The sequence below is a fragment of the Lygodium microphyllum genome, chromosome 18 (assembly GCF_053477565.2).
Source record: "Lygodium microphyllum isolate KBCC chromosome 18, Lygodium_microphyllum_v1.1.10, whole genome shotgun sequence".
In the NCBI taxonomy this organism is placed as follows: domain Eukaryota; kingdom Viridiplantae; phylum Streptophyta; class Polypodiopsida; order Schizaeales; family Lygodiaceae; genus Lygodium; species Lygodium microphyllum.
Genome location: NC_141152.1, coordinates 77,439,806 through 77,453,731, shown reverse-complemented (window position 1 = coordinate 77,453,731; position 13,926 = coordinate 77,439,806). Strand labels below are relative to the sequence as shown.

Below are 13,926 nucleotides of genomic sequence, written 5' to 3'. Positions count from 1 at the left end.
CTCAAAAACCGCGAACTCAGGAAGTAATCTGTGTTTCCACCAACACCTTCTACTCGCAAAAAAGAGAGTAAGTCTTGGTCTTGTACTCCAAAAAATAAGGCTATACATAACGACTAAAGTCATCAACAATTAGCATCAAATACTTAACCGAGGCCGTACCTATAGGGCCGCAAAGGTCAGTATGAACCGACTCAAGCAAAGGATAGAGGCCCTTCTAGAGGAGACCTAGGCATGTAGCTACCTCTAGCGCTTGCTCTTCAAACAACTAGGGCACAAAGTGTAAATAGAAGAGAAGTTAGAAAGTCCCTCCACCATTTTCTTCCAAGAAGCCCATTCTATAGCGTCAAATTTGAGATGACCATAACAAGCATGTAGTAGCAGCCCAAGCTCATGGAAAGACCTCACGACTAAGGCTATGAACATGTAAAGCCGACCCTCTTGGGATCCTGTCCAAAGAGCCGCACATGTAGAATCATGATGCCAAGAGGCATATTTCACGGTGGATTCCGTGCCACGGTGGATTCCGGAGGCTTTACGATGGATTCCGTAAACTTTGATGACCGGGGCTCATACACAAAGTGGATTCTTTGTGCGAGAAGTTGATGGGGACGCCTGTCCTTTTCGGGCATTTCATTAATTTAGTGTGTACATGGGTGATTCCATAGCGGATGATTCCGCAAAATGCATATTAAATTAATAAACGTTTATGAGTTTAGAGTGCGCACTCGTAATAAATTAAGGTTAGGATTTATTTCTAACCAGTTGATTTATTTATGTAGCTGAAGACTGCTAGGTATTCACTTTTGTCGGTTTAATTGTATTATTTTACTAACGATTGTGAATGCTTCAGTTGATGTGTAGAGATAGCAGCAGTGGCGGAGGAAAGCATTGGAGGATAGCGAGTATTCGATTTATGGATTATATTTTGATAGGCGCCATGCCTATATTTTGTCATGCCTATTTATTGAGGCATCGATTATTTATTATTATTTTGTATGCGCATGGACGCGCGGTTATGGTATTTCTATTTGGACATTGTATTGGGCGTGCTAGACTCTTTGGGCACCGTCCATTAGCTTTATTCCTATTTTTGTGTAAAAGCAAACTCAAAAGCTAAAAGCTTGCTATTTTGTAATTTGGGCTATTATTTGAGCATGAAGATGAATAATACATAAAATACATGCTTTGTGGAGCGCTCACACAAGGCATGGGGGGAGATTGCACCCAATTGGTCTCTTGCTCTTGTCGTTCATGCTTTTTACCTTGTAATTTGTGCAAAAAGTAGAGTTCCATTGTTCTTGGGGACCTTCCGGCATTCACTACGCGAGCATACAGCGTCCGATTTGCGCACCAATGGTATCAGAGCGAAGCTGAGATCAAGAGCTTCCAATCGCTACCCATCTCATGTGGAGGCGGAGCTCCTGGAACGATCGGGCTCTACGGTCAATCTCGTCGCGTACCGTCGATACAGGTAGACTTCTGGCGATCAAGAACCCCTGTTTCCATCATTAGATCGCGAGGGACTGGTCTGCAGAGGCAGAGGACCACTCCTACATCCTCTTCTACAAATCGTGGATAAACAGAGATAAGCCATATCTTTTCTTAAGCTTCAAGGCTTAAGTTTTAAAGTTTTAAAGCTTAGCTTAGCTTGAAGCTTCAAAAAAAGCTTTAAAATAAACAAATCGTTGAAGAACGGCGTGAGGATCTTCAGGGCGGCAAAAATTCCGCCAAGGACATGAATATGTCCTAAAAATCGTCGACTGGTTAAGAAGCCCAAAGCTTCTTAGTAAACCAAGTTTACTAAGGCTTCCCAACTACTCAAGTTCAAAGTTACTTATTCAGCAAGTTTCTACACTTCCCAACTACTCAAGTTCAAAGTTACTTATTCAACAAGTCCTGTAAGTTCTTCAAGTCAAGTTCAGCAAGTCTCTCAAGTCTAAATCCTGCAAGTCACATAAGTCTGCAACTCTGCAAGTCAGACAAGTCAACTGGAGTCAAAACTGACTTGTGCTCAAAACTCATAGAATGACTGTTCCTGCGCAGAAACTCCGAACTGCAAAGTTATTCATTGGAAGGTACTCTACCCATACGTAGGTTTGCTGAAGCATATTCAGCATACGAAGAAGGATAAAACGCAGATTTTTCGAAGATTGTGAAAGCTATACCCAAAAATACATAAGCCTTGTATTCCCGAACTTGAGCTACGCTCATCCCGCTAACTTGATTTTGAGTGAGAAATATCTTTTGAGTTTTGCAGAATGACGGAACCACATATGGATGATCTTATGGCTGAAGGCGACTTACCTGAACCCACGATGGAGCAAAAGCTGGACTTAATCATGATGCAATTGAAAGAAGAACGAAGGGCTAGGCAAGCATTGCAAGTTTAACTGGCAAATTTACAAAGAGCATCTACCGACAAAGAAGAATCTCAAGCTGAAGATCTTATTCGACGTACCATCGACGCAACTCTTGAAGCTCAAACCATCCGCAAGGAATCAAAGATAAGTAAAAGAAGTTTCAAATTCCGTACTTTCAATGGCATACGAGAAGGAAAAACTGTTATAGCATTCATTAGTCAGTTTGACGACTATTTCCATGAGGAAACCTATGCAGAAAAAGATAAAATCAAGTGTGTCACTAATCATTTAGTGGACAAAGCATCTCTTTGGTGGACTGTAGTACGCAAGAGTATAGATTGTCCTGATACTTGGGAGAATTTCAAGAAGAAGTTTATGCAGAATTTCCTTCCTCCACAATTTCATGAGAAAGCTATTAAGCAATGGGATCTTCTTCAGCAACGGGATCGTGAGCCTATTCCTCAGTATACAGAGCGTTTTTGGAATGCATTACTCCAGCTACGCATGCTTGAAGACGTACCTGAAGCGACACACAAGCGCAAGTATATGTCTGGACTCCTTGGGCATTACTACGCCGAAGTTAACATGTTCAAGCCTGCTACTCTTGAAGACGCCATTTCACTAGCTCACGACACTGAATACAAGCTACGAGATAGAGACAGACATCCATAGCAATTCCAAGCCAATGGTAATTATGGATCTAAGCAATTCAATTCCAATTTTAGAAGATTTAATCCAAGTCGTTTCTTTTCCTCATCTTTCCGTAAAAATTGGGCAAAACCTCCTACTTTACCATCTAATGTCAATCCAAACCCTAAGCCTATTCCACAGCCAAACCCTAATGTCCCTAGACTTCCCGCCATTGCAAACAATGTAACCAAAGCCAAGCCAATAGTATGCTATAAATGCCACCAGCCTGGACATCTAGCAGCAAATTGTCATTCAAAGAAGCCACCTGCCCATATTAACTACCTTAGAGCAATGAACGAAGACGAACATGAAGATATGCCTGATTTCACTGAAGATGAGGACGACACTACTACACCTTAGGATACTTTGCCATGTATGTCTATTCCACATTCTTTATTGACTATGAAATGTTTGGTGCATAGAAAAGAAAAGATTATTTTACATGATGACAGTAGCACTCATGATTTTATTTCAGCAAAATTAGTAAAAGAATTGAAGTTACAGACTGTACCTACGCATTACCGCATCAAAGCTACATTCTTAGGCACTAGGTATAATGGTACACAGAAAGTGCATGATTTAGAGATTCAAATTGATCAATACACAGAAAGAAGAAATTTCCTAGTTGTTCCATTACAGTAGAGTGACATTATTTTAGGTATGCCTTGGCGTCACCAACATAACCCAGATATAGACTATTCCACACACTCAATGAATAATAATTTTCAAGGAAAATCTATTACATTATATGGTATACATGCATCTAATGTTTTTCCACTGCTTTCGCATACTCAAGCTAAACGTGCATTACGCAAGAGTAGTAAATCTTATCTCATTTGGATAAATGAATTGCAAGTAAAAGAAAATCATATGCACCCTAGGCATAAAGAATTTCTTGCACATTTTAAGGACTGTTTTGCAGAAGACCTACCACCTGGTTTACCTCCTTCACGTCCAGAAGACCATAAGATAGATTTGATCCCTGGCACACAACCACCTTGCAAAGCACCATATAGACATAACCAGATAGAGCAAAAAGAAATTCAGAGTCAAGTTGAGGAATTACTAAATAGAGGATTGAATAGACCTAGTAGTTCTCCATTCGGTGCACTTGTTCTGTTAGTCAAGAAAAAGAATAATACCTATCGTATGTGCATTGACTATCGAGCTTTAAATAAGATCACTGTAAAGAATAGGTATCCTATTCCTAGAGTTGATGACCTTATGGACAAACTACAAGGATCTGCTATATTTAGTAAAATAGACATTAAGTCTGGTTATCATCAGGTGAGACTAGATAAGTCTGACATATTCAAGACTACATTTCGAACACAGTTTGGTCATTACGAATTTTTAGTGATGCCATTTGGATTGACTAATGCACCTGCTACGTTTAGTAGAATGATGAATCGTATATTTTTGAAATATCAGTATTGTGTAATTGCCTTCTTTAATGATATTTTGGTGTTTAGTCAAAATGAGAAAGAACATTATGAGCATTTGTCATTGGTTTTTCAGTTATTAAAAGAAAATCAACTATATGCAAATCCTGAAAAGAGTGAATTCTTTAAAACAGAAATTGAGTATTTAGGTCATATTGTATCATTTGATGGAATTAAAGTTGATCCTAAAAAAATCGATGCAATATTAAATTGGCATGTACCTAAAAACGTGCATGAGTTACGCTCATTCCTTGGTCTTGCTAGTTTCTATAGAAAGTTTGTACGTAATTTTTCATTACTTGCTTTACCACTGACCAAACTTCTGAAGAAAGGTATTGTCTAACATTGGTCCGAAAATCAACAAAAATCCTTTGACTTATTGAAACATGCATTAACCCATGCCCCTGTCCTACAATTGCCTGATTTTAATAGATCATTCTTTCTAGTAGTGACCGATGCTAGTGGATCAGAAATAGGAGCTGTACTTATACGAGACAACCATCCCATAGCCTATTTTAGTTGTAAGCTGAAACCTTCTGAACTGAAATATTCCACATATGACAAATAACTTTTAGCAGTTGTAAGACAATGGAAACACTACTTAATGGGTTCAAAATTTATGATTAAGACCGATCAGCAAAGTATTAGACATTTACTTAACCAACCCCAAATCTCTGACCGACATATCAAATGAGCATCCTTTATTCAAAGTTTTCATCCTATCATTCAATATCAACCTGGAAAAGAAAATGTAGTGACTGATGCATTAAGTAGAAAACCTACCATTTATAATATTTATGTTATATCTTTTGATTCTTTGATTGCTATGAAAGATACTTATCATCAGGATATTACTTTTCATGCTGATTGGAATAAATTAGTTCAAAATAACTTGATTCCTATTGATTCATTGTCATATAATGATGGATTTATGTTTTATGAAAAGAGATTGTGTGTTACAATTCCATTCCGATCTTTCATTTTGAATGAGATTCATTGTCCCCCATATTAAGGTCATAGAGGTATCATACCTACCTTACGTACGTTAACTGAAGATTTTTATTGGCCGCATATGGACACTGATATATCTAGCTTTGTTTCTGAATGTTTGATTTGTCAAAGAGTTAAGAGACATCATGGTAAACAATATGGATTACTTATGCCTTTGTCTATTCCATCTAAACCTTGGGAACAAATTTCTATGGATTTCATTACTGGTTTACCTAATACTAAATCTAACCATGATATGATTTGAATAGTAGTAGATAGATTTAGTAAATAAGTATATTTCATTTCATGTAAGAAAACTTTAACAGCATCACAAGCAGCACAATTGTTTTTTAAAACTGTTTTCACTAACCACAGATTGCCAAAAGTTATTATTTCATATCATGATTCTAGATTTTGTAACAACTTTTGGATTACTCTATTTGCTAACCTAGGCACCAAGATTGATTTCTCATCTGTATTTCATCCTAAAACTAATGGACAAACAGAACCACTAACAGCATAATTCTAGATCTTTTACGTGCATATACTATCTCTAAACCACAGACATGGGACACACATTTGCATTTATTACAGTTTGTATATAACAATACACCACACACATCTACAAAGAAAGCACCGTTTGAAGTGATTTATGGATACAGATTATCTACACCCGTTGCATCTTTGTCAAATAGAATTCAAAGTGCTGATGATATTGCTAGTATGCATAATACTATTTTTTATGAGATTAAAGATATGATTGTCAAAGCCCAGCAATCATATACCAAACAAGTCAACAAGAAAAGACAAGCAATGAATTTCAAAGTTGATTATGTTTGGTTGAGAATAGAAAAACGTAGACTACAAAGTGTAGATAGACACCCAGTAGTCAAATTAGCCCCTAGATTCTATGGACCATTTAGGATCATTCATAAAATTAATGACAATGCATTCAAGTTAGAATTACCACCTCATTGGAAAATTCACAACACATTTCACATTAGTTTATTGAGACCATTTAGAGGTCAATTACCTGTATATCCTGTTTATGAAAACCCACCTTTATTAGAGGAAGAGACTGAAATACTTGAATCCGAAGCTATCATAGACACTGACTTTATGACCACTAGAACTGGCCGAAGATATTCTAGATATCTAGTTAAATTTAAGAACCATCCTGTAGAGGAAGCACAATGGATGCATGCTAGAGACTTAAATGTTTTCCCCACTCTGTTAGCTCCACATTGAGCTAATAGCAATTGAGGTCAATTGCTATCCCACCCCGGGGGTATGATGCCAGGAGACATATTTCACGGTGGATTCCATGCCGCGATGGATTCCGTGAGGCTTTACGGCAGATTCCGTAAACTTTGATGACCGGGGCTCATATACAAAGTGGATTCTTTGTGCGAGAAGTTGATGGGGACGCCTGTCCTTTTCAGGCATTTCATTAATTTAGTGTGTACATGGGTGATTCCATAGCGGGTGATTCCGCAAAATACATATTAAATTAATAAACATTTATGAGTTTAGAGTGCGCACTCGTAATAAATTAAGGTTAGGATTTATTTCTGACCAGTTGATTTATTTATGTAGCTGAAGACTGCTAGGTATTCACTTTTGTCGGTTTAATTGTATTATTTTACTAACGATTGTGAATACTTCAGTTGATGTGTAGAGATAGCAACAATGGCGGAGGAAAGCATTGGAGGATAGCGAGTATTCGATTTATGGATTATATTTTGATAGGCGCCACGCCTATATTTTATCATGCCTATTTATTGAGGCATAGATTATTTATTATTATTTTATATGCGCATGGACGCACGGTTATGTTATTTCTATTTGGACATTGTATTGGGCGTGCCAGACTCTTTGGGCACCGTCCATTAGCTTTATTTCTATTTTTGTGTAAAAGCAAACTCAAAAGCTAAAAGCTTGCTATTTTGTAATTTGGGCTATTATTTGAGCATGAAGATGAATAATACATAAAATACATGCTTTGTGGAGCGCTCACACAAGGCATGGGAGGAGATTGCACCCAATTGGTCTCTTGCTCTTGTCGTTTATGCTTTTTACCTTGTAATTTATGCAAAAAGTAAAGTTCCATTGTTCTTGGGGACCTTCCGCGAGCATACAGCGTCCGATCTGCGCACCAAATCATCCTTCATTGTTACCACGTCTTGTGTAAATACCACGCAAGTACTAAGCCGTATAAAACCATGAACAAACAAGAGATTAAAACCTAAATCTGATACATAGAGCTTTGACTGAAGAAGACCGTCTATCTGACAACAAAGGAATAGTCCCCACTCCTCGAATGAGAACAATAGAGTTGTCACCATTGGTGACTATGCCCCCTCTGACACTCGGATCCTAAAGTCAATCTTGTCTATAGGACATGTGAAAAGAGACCCCATTATCAACAAGCCAAGGCTTCTCCTAAGTGAAAGAAGCAAGAGTTGTATCCTCCTCAACCAATATATGCACAAAGACAAACTCTCTCATCGTCGGGGCAACCTTCAAATCCTTCTCCTTCGACTTCAAATGGGAATACTTTTACCAACACTTTCCTTCAAGATGAGTATCATCTCCACAATGTGGACACTTAGGCTTCTTCTTCTTTTTCTCATCCTTCTTATCCTCCTACCTTTTATCCTTGGCATGTACCTTCTTTCTTCCACCGGCATCTAGAGTAAATGCCTTGGTGGAGCCAAAACCACTAGCCCCAACTTCTCTGAGTCGCTCGTCATGCTCCAAGACAAGTGGTGAAAGCTCCTTCCATATGAGTGTCTTGCGGGTCCTTCATGTGATAAGACTAGTGTAGAAGACATCAAACTCAAGAGATGGCAACTAAGTCAAAAGGATCATAGCCATGTCTTGAGAGAATATCATCTGACCAAGAGAGGCATGCTCACCTCTCATGTCCTCGATCTTCATGATTTGCTCCTTCATAAAGGAGGAATCATCAAGACTAAGCATCCACAACTTCTTCTCAAACGAAAATCTTGTGAACAAATGTCTTGTGTTGATACAAAGACACAAGCTTCTTCCAATTCCGTCACGGTTTTCAACCTATGAACATATACAAGGACAAAATCTTGCAAACTTATAAAGAGAATGGTTGAAACAAGAACCCATAGATCGAACATATGGAGTATGCACTACACCTAATACGATCATAATGAATAGTTCAAACTATTGAGTTTGTCTCCTTTGCATAAAGAAGATAAGATAAGCATTTGAACCAAGGGTATTACTAACCGTATCTTCACTTAAAATGAAGCTTTCTATGAAAGATGAATAGAAAGGAGACAGGTGCAAATAAGGGACTCCTCTCACTAACTATAGCGCATCTCTACTCAAAAGAGTGTTTGGAAAGAAGCTCCTCCTCTAAGTCATCAAAACTCGTAAATTAGTAAGATATCTTCGATCTTGCAATCACCGAGAAATCTACGTTTTGATGAAAACTACAAAAAAGACAAAATGCAGTCAACTACAAAGACTATAGATACATTGTCTATCAAAGGAAAAGCTATCACTGCAACCAAAAAGTTGTCACCTGCACTAGGATGCTCCCGCCCCTACCAAGATATGCAAATATAAAAATAGATATCACCTATGATTGAATGCTATCACCTGAGACCCAGAGACTATCGCTTGGCTATTAGGAAGGTCAAACAAGACCACCTATATGGACAATAAACACAAATAAACAAAAGATAAAGATCTATGCTTAGAAGACATGGGTTGCTTCTCCACAATGAAAACCTACTCTTCTACAAGGAGTCTCTAGATTGTGTCCTTGCTTCGGCGATGATACCATGCGAGTGTGCAATGAAACAAAAACACGAGCAAAGAGAGAATTAGAGAGAGAGAGAGAGAGAAAAGTACAAAATAAAGGAAGAATAATTAGCTGAAAAAAATGCCGATACAATGAAGATGGATTGATCAGTCCCTACAAGCAACCCAAAGCCTTAGTGAGGGCACCAAATCAGGCTAATGACGATAGCAACACCAAGCACAAAGAGTCGAAGTATTGAAGTGTGCACCTACAAAGGAAAGACTAAAGGCCAAAGAGCGTGTGCTTACCAAATGAGGATATTGGCTATAAATAGTTATAGATGCCTAAATTTTACCAACTTGTATCAAGGGAGGCCATAAATGTTGGTCGATTATCAATAAATGTTAGTCACTAAAAAATAAAATACCATAAAAATAGAGGTGACCTCAAAAATATCCCAAATAACAATGTCCAACAAGTGTAGGCAGACTATGGAAACCAATAATTGGCCTAGGAATACACACAAAAAGCTGACAAATAAAGAAATGCACCTAAACTGCCAAAGCTCCAAGCTCCTATGTCCCTATCAAACTCTAACAAGAGCTCACAAACAAGAGATGACAAACTAACATAGGCAAGCTAACACGATCTATGTAATTCAATAAGGCATGTAACACTAAAACTCAAGCATATCAAGGTCAAACTAGCACACAAAAAGGATTAATACCTTAAAGAGTGAGCTACAATAGATATATATGTTAAACATTTAAAGTATACAATCTTTGTATTAAAAACTCATATTAACTTCTAAAGTTATTTTTGTATTGTACTTGGAAAAAAATTTCTATAATATCCATATTAAAAGTCTCTAAATTTTAAGAGTCTTAAATTTTAAAAGATCCCTAAATTTTAAGAGTCTAAAATTACTCATTTTAAAAAATAAAAATAAGATTTTAAAAATAATAAATCCACATTTTGACAACGCTTACTAAATTTGATTATTCTTATTCTTGATAATTCTCAACTCAAAAGAAAAGAATTTAAAAAAGATATAAGTGACAAGACACTTATCAAACAGGCATCCAAGTATGGCACCACTCGTTATAGTTCATGACATGTTATTGAACACTTGTCTTATGCTCTAGTTCATGACATCTTATTGAACACTTGTCTTATGCTCTTAGCTTATGTACAATATATCCAATCAAATGATTTACTTGGTTTATATTCTCAAGGGTTTCCTCCATAGAAACGTATTATGTCACATGCATTCAAAGCCTATATTACATATCCCTTAGATAATGCTGAACGAGCACAGAGGAAAGATAAGCTGCATTTACTAGGAACACCGGGATAAGAAAAGGCACATAAACTCGAGGCTCCTTGCTAGGGAGAGGCGGCACTGAGAGGTGCAAGCAGCCTCCGCAAAAGTGGAGTGGCCAGTGGCATCAGGCAATTTTCACAGAACGGATTGAACACTCCAGAACGTATGGTGGGACTGTAAAGTTGCACAACAAACTACCACATTGCCACAAGTGCACAAGAATGGCTCACTCGCGTGTCTAGAAGCCATGTCAGGAGGCACGGTAATCTTTCTGGCTGTGGTAGACAACACAACTCCCTCTCTCTCTCCCTCTCTCTCTCTCTCTCTCTCTCTCCCTCTCTCTCGATATAAACATGCAATCATCAATGCTATGTCGTATGCGCTTAGTGTTTTCAAGCACAACAAATGTGCGTCGTCTGGAAGGCACCCTGGCAATGAACCGCAACCGTTTTCCTTCTCGCACCGTTCTTAGTTGCTTGGCATGAGGAGTTATTTTGTCTTCGTGCAACCGCAAAACGGTGGCGGTCGCGACTCGCACCTGTTCGTAGATATTTTATATAGGGATGGTTCGAATACCTCTCTTTCGACAGAATAATACAAGCATTCTCACCGAGCAGCTCCTTCTCTACCATTAAAGAGAGAGAGAGAGAGAGAGAGAGAGAGAGAGAGAGAGAAATATACTTTCCTGCACAGCCTTGCTAGAGGCCAGGGAGTATACTCTCTTTGTGAGAGAGAGAGAGAGAGAGAGAGAGATTACTGCACGGCCTTTGCTAGACGCAAGGAAATATAGTGGACATGCTAGAAGAGAGAGGAAGTTACCTTGTTTGCTGGAGGTCCAGCTTCTTGTGCAAGTACCATCTCGGCTATGGCGGCAAGAGCTGCTTGAAGCGGCGGCGGTGCAGTGAGCAAAACTTGAGAGTCTTCTGCGGGAAGCTAAAAATGCATGCAGGAGGCGCGCGCTTCCCCCTTCAAAATCGCTGGACAGATCCGTTTACCGTGACCGAACCACACCCTGCCGGGCACTGGGCCACGGCCCCCACCGGTGACCGAACTTCTAACTGTACCAGATATTCCTCCTACGAGTGGACGCACCCCCTTAATTAAGGCATTTCTGCACAGGAGTGTTCTCACGCAGACGAGGTAGTGGGCATCTGAATTCTATCTGCCATTTCACAACCGCCTCACACCACAAACGGTCTACGATCTCGTCCCTTACCCCACTGAAAAAGAGATCCTTTATATTAGCCAAGGTGGTTACAACTACTCAAACAAGGATAACATACATAATCCTACCACCATGATGTCAAAACATAGGCATCACATATGGCCCTTGATTAGCCCAAGTCATTAAGTCATTAGGACTAATAGATATGCGGCTTGAAATTCTTATATGGTGATTGTTGATTAGTTGTGACATAAGTATTACCATTTTTTAGGTTTTTTGGCCCTCATTTTGGCTTGTTATTGGCCCCCACCCCCAAAAAAAAAAAAAAAAATCCATAGGTGAGTCTTTCAGCATCCCACATGATGCTAAGGCCGATTACACACTGCCCCACCAGACAGCTAAGGCAGTATGCAATCCGTCCGTCAACTAGATTACACACTAGTTGGCAGCCAAGAATACAAGACAAAGGATGGCTCAGTGGTATGAATGCTTCAGGGCACGATGATTGGCGAAGGCTCGATACTTGTCAGCTGCAAAAAATAATAATTTTCATGTGAAAGTGTTGTCATTTAGCCCAGTGGCCACAGATGAATTCCAGGACAGGGGAGATCCCCCGACTAGGAGTGTCTGGCATCAGTGAATATCGCGACCAATGAAAGTGTGACATGTACATAGCGGACACCTCCTTTTTTGTGAAATGGACATCCATCGTTTGATGTGTAACGGGCCTAAGATCTATTGTGCTAGAGATCCCAATAGCTTGCCCTCCCCCCCCCCCCCCCAAAAAAAAAAAAACCATAGGTGAGTCTTTCAACATTCCACATGATGCTAAGATCTATTGTGCTGGAGATCCCAATAGCCTGAACCACCATAATCAATACTCTATCTAGCTTTATATTTTTACAAGCATAGAACCATCAGATAAAGTATTCCATTATATACAAAATACAAAATAGCCATAATCATTAAAACAATGTTTTCAAGGCACTTTTAAACATGCGATACAGAGAAACTATAATTCTTAATTTTCATGTTCATTATTTAAAAACAAATAAAACTTCTAAAGTTGAGTTCAACATTTTATAAGCCTATTTTTAAGTAATTTATAGTCAATATAATTTATGAAGCATAAATACCAATTTTATGGGCATTTTGTAGTATTTTGAGTCTTTTTTTTTAAATAATGTGCATGTGAACATCCTCATAAATTTAATTAAATAAAATGAGAATTTTATATAATAATTTGAGAATATTCGTAACAACAAGTATTTTACCCTAGACTTTTGAATCACTTCCTGCAATATAAGGAAAAACAAGAGCTTAGAATAAGTGGGCCTAAGAGGGGAGAGATTGTGTAAATGGGCTTCAAGAGAGGTGAGGCATTATTAGTTTGTGGAACATTGTTGCCCATATTGATCAAGGAGAGGGGTTTATATAGAATTTTGTGGAGAGGGAGAGAAGGAGGAGAACGACATGCTTCTCTCTATTTTTTTTTGCTTCATTACTTTTTGGAAAAGCACTTTTTTAAAAGTTTGAGTGTACCATGCTTTCCTTCATTCCCCTTCTTTTTTGACGTTCCTTTTCTCTATTAGCCTTACTAAGCATATGCTTCTCCATAAAGCATACTTCTTTTTTTGCCTTTCTATTTTTGCTCAAAAAGCTAACTTTAAATTTCTTTTCCACCTTCAATTTATATTCCTCTTTTCCCTCTTATTTTATTATCCTAACGGTACTTTTCTCCTTATTCTTTGCAGGGTCTAGTGTACTCTAAGTATCATATTAATATGCCTTAAATTTATAGAGTGATTAAATTTTTTAGATGAACATGTTTACACCATTGATTATTCTTGACTTTAACATTAAACAACCCCTTTTAAAATATGCAATTTTTTCATATGTTAATGTTGTGGGTTAAAATTTATTAATCATACTTTGCGGTTAATATGTGTAAAATATGCAAATGTATCAATAATAGGAGAAGATAAAAACCCATATGATTGAAGGGAGCGAGTTTGGAGTGGAAGCACGCGAGCAGAAGCAAGAGCTACGGTGGAAGGAGCAAAAGAGAGAGAGAGAGAGAGGGAGGGAGAGAGGGAGAGGAAGAGGGATCTCCAAAAATCATAATGTGTGACCAACCTTTCCTCTATTCAAATGTCACTACTTAAAGGATA

General features: G+C 38.3%; 1 protein-coding gene across 4 annotated transcripts in view; it reads right to left on the bottom strand.

Annotated features, from left to right (window-relative positions):
• LOC148021046 (uncharacterized) overlaps positions 1 to 11,733 on the bottom strand; it is a 40,104-nt gene extending 28,371 nt beyond the window's left edge. For 3 of the 4 annotated variants that reach the window (XM_087698887.1, XM_087698884.1, XM_087698885.1), the window contains exon 1: positions 11,410 to 11,732. In XM_087698887.1, the coding sequence (XP_087555013.1) occupies positions 11,410 to 11,448 (39 nt within the window). In that variant the 5' untranslated portion in view covers positions 11,449 to 11,732. Of the gene's footprint in view, positions 1 to 11,409 lie in introns of all 4 variants that reach the window. The other variant, XM_087698886.1, reaches the window with a different exon arrangement.
• Positions 11,734 to 13,926: the final 2,193 nt, after the last annotated feature.